Raw genomic sequence first — 3340 nt, 5'->3', positions numbered from 1 at the left:
GGGGACAAATATTTAACATCAAGGCGGCGGTTGCAGTTAGGACGATTTTAAGCACCAAGTGAAAGACGACTTTTAAAAGACGCCCGAGCGACACTTGTGGATGTTTGATAATTTTTTTGACTGTCGTGTAGGTTGTCAGGAGTTGCCGGTCAATGAGGGATGTCAAGCCAGATGCCCAAGATTTTTCAGAGCTCGAATCGGAGTTCGGACGAAGAAGGAGCCAACAAATGGTCGAGATTTGAAAGGGTGGCCAAATTTTGGACCAAAAGGGGATATGCCCTTTGGGAGCTTGGAACCCCCGCCCAAATTTTATGCAAAGAAGATGAAGAAATCATGATGAAGAAAACATGGAGAAGAGGACGTGAACAGGCGGCACATTTTTCACTCCATCCATGATGATGGTGATTGTTAGGCTAAATGTACCCCATGCAATCGACATTGGGGCTGATCTTCTCCTTCTTGGCTAATCTTATCGCTTGCCTTCACGTGTGAAATGATGGAGTGAATGAAGAGAACAGATTCTAGTCTTTCTCTCTCCTCCCTCTCTCTTCCCTATGGGCTGTTCATGTGTACTCTCTTCCGGGTGGAAGAATGAAGAAAGTAATGATGAAGATTGATAGAGATGCTGAAGATGGAAGTGTAGCATTGGATTGAGAGCAATGGATGCTCCGTCTGCTGGTTATGCATGCACTCAAGGCGTCTCGGGTTACGAAAAAACACGGTATGACCATTTTTATGAAGAAAAATGAAGGATTTTTTATAGTTTATGATGATAATTATGTTCTTATTGGATGAAAATCTGATTGTGGGTTGTTTGCATTATGAGTAAGTGTTGTGTATCATAAAATTTTGGTTTTGCAATGATTTACATGCTTTATTTAATTCCCGTAAATCCGAAATGCGGTTTTTAAGTGGTAAAATGCTAGTTCTTTTGTTTCGGGTGGGAAAAATTATTCCCATGGGGGAAATATGGAAGATAAATTGAATAATAGTATGCTGAAGTGAGTGGGATAAGAAAAATAAAAAATTGGTATATTTTATTAATAAATAAATCAAGAAAATAGAGAAAATGAGTGGAAAAATAGAAATACGACTTGGAAAAATAGAGAAAAATATAATGATTGTTTGTGGATGTATGGTAGTGGTAAGGCATGAGGTTTGGCCTCAGTTTGCCCTATCTCTTTGTCAAAGTTAGTGATTTATCGCTTTCTATATATCAAAAAATCACAAAATGAACCTCTACACCTATGCAAGAAAAGCAATACCTAAACGTAGGGGGTTGGGATGTTTGAATGGTGTGATTTGCATGTTGATTGTTGCTGATTTTCTAATGCATTTCATGTCATAGAGTTTTGTGTTATGTTAATTAAGAGGATAGTAGCACGAGTGTGGTCTCGGTGCTATCCTTTCATCGCCGCAACGGGTTAGTAAATGCATGATAAAGCCTGATTGTGCACAAGCACATTGCTGATTTGAAAATGATGTTTGAGAACCTTAGAATCATTCACTTTGCATGTGCATGATGCATAGCACTTGTTTGCAATGACTATGACTTACGTTTGAGTGTGGTAAGGCATCCTTAGCTCTAGGATAGATGTTCGGTTCTTGGGGGATTATTTTGGTGAGGAAACATGGTATATCTCTTGGATTCGAAATGGAAGAGTGGAGTTCGTTCATTTGTTTTATATGTTGAGTAGTGCATCAAGGGGCCAATTCCTGCGATGTAGGAGAGCTACAGTGGGGTCGCGGTGTTTCTACCAAGAGGTTGCCTCCCATGTATGTGATCATCGTGGTATTTATTGCTAATGTGTATGGGTTCTCCCTCTATGGAGTTTATAGAAAGGGAAACGTTGAACTATAAAACTGTAAACGCATAGATTAGGCTTTAGTCCTTTACCAGTAGATAGATGCTCCTGGCCCGCGAGGCTGTGAGGGTGTGTTTGTCTATCATGACTATGAGGTCCGGCTAGTGCCATAGCTAGTGCCAGTCCATTTTAGGTCCCATTAGTGGTGCGTCTGTCGGGAGTTGCCAAAAAGTGGTGGTTCTCGAATCTAGGGTTTTTAGGGACCAAAAAGTTGGTTTATGTCCTCTGACAAGGACTGTCAAGCCGAAATACAAAAAGTAGAACGTGCTGAGGGGGCTAGACGGCGGTTGGAGATTGTAAGTCACTATTCTCCTCAAAGGAGTAGCCCAATACGCATAAAAGGAAATGGTCTTAGTAACCCAACTGCTGCACATAGTCCGTTAGGTGCAGAAGGAAGCGCAAGTTCTTCCTCTATTCCACCAAGTCAACCCACTTCAAGTGGGGGTGTGATTCTATCAGTCCAAAAGGAAGGAGTACGATGCAAGGAGGGGAGATCTATCAAAAGGGGAGCTTGCAGAGTGTGACTGAGGGGACTAGAATCCATCAAGGGTGCTCGACTGAAGACTTGCTGATCATCATGTAGAAGACGGAGAGGTGGAGAGATTGAATGTGGAACTGGCGTTTGGTTCACAACCAGTGTGAGTTCGGGCTTCAAGGCTGACGAAGCAGGAGACCTGAGCTATGACTGAAGATCGATCGACCGATCGATCGCATCATCCTTCGCAACGCCTTCACCTCGTGGATGAAGCCATGCCGTTCCGACGCCTTCTAGAAATTGAACCACCAGGACCTACATGTTACCTGATTGGAGCAATTGTGATGATGTTGGGAGTGGTCTTACCTGTTGGATACATGATGTTCAGAAACAAGCGTGTGCCCAGCACAACAATATACGGGAAACAGACAACCAAGTAAAGTGGAAACTGGTAATTGCCAATTCAAAAAGTAAAGAATTTGGTGGCTAGCACAGTGTCTGGATCCTTGCAGTAGTTGTTGGATGCATGCACCATTGGTATATCAAAAGTCAATTTGTGGGTAGGGATTCTTTCCTCACTTGACTGCTAGCACCCTCATTGTATCAGTAGAACAAGTGTTGTATGAGGTGTTAGCAGATGATATCAGAATGAACAGTCTGTTTTAATGCATTGAGATTGGCACCTGTCTATTCTTGTGGGTAAGCTATGGAATATCTGTAGGTTTCATATTCCCTGTTCCATCTATGGGAAAAGGGAGGCTCTGAAGCTTATGTTCGTAGCTCATTTACTCATCTACAAGGTCAGAGGATTCTTTTAATGTGGTAAATGACAGTTGACGTGAGCTCAAGGCGTCAGATTATCAAGATATCAACTGGTATAAAAAACAAGTCGGTTTGTCAGCTTATGAAGAATGCAAATGAATACATGGTTTTAGATCAACCTGTGGCCAACCCTCTTGTTCTTGGAAGGGAGCCACCTCTGAAAGACATGCCTGCAACA

The 3340-nt window shown here is 42.2% G+C and overlaps 1 protein-coding gene across 1 annotated transcript; it reads left to right on the top strand.

The window, feature by feature from the left end:
* Nucleotides 1-2520: 2520 nt before the first annotated feature.
* LOC148022786 (uncharacterized) lies at nt 2521-3010 on the top strand. Its single transcript, XM_087695126.1, has one exon. It carries the CDS (start codon nt 2547-2549, stop codon nt 2778-2780), a length of 234 nt encoding a protein of 77 aa, XP_087551252.1. The 5' UTR covers nt 2521-2546; the 3' UTR covers nt 2781-3010.
* The last annotated feature ends 330 nt before the right edge of the window (nt 3011-3340 follow it).

This window comes from Lygodium microphyllum, chromosome 16, assembly GCF_053477565.2.
Source record: "Lygodium microphyllum isolate KBCC chromosome 16, Lygodium_microphyllum_v1.1.10, whole genome shotgun sequence".
Lineage (NCBI taxonomy): Eukaryota > Viridiplantae > Streptophyta > Polypodiopsida > Schizaeales > Lygodiaceae > Lygodium > Lygodium microphyllum.
The sequence above is the reverse complement of the archived record's forward strand: the minus strand, read 5'-3'. Positions and strand labels throughout refer to the sequence as shown.

Excerpts from the sequence above, each read along its gene's own strand:
- LOC148022786 (XM_087695126.1), top strand. The coding sequence starts at position 2,547 with ATGACTGAAGATCGATCGACCGATCGATCGCATCATCCTTCGCAACGC.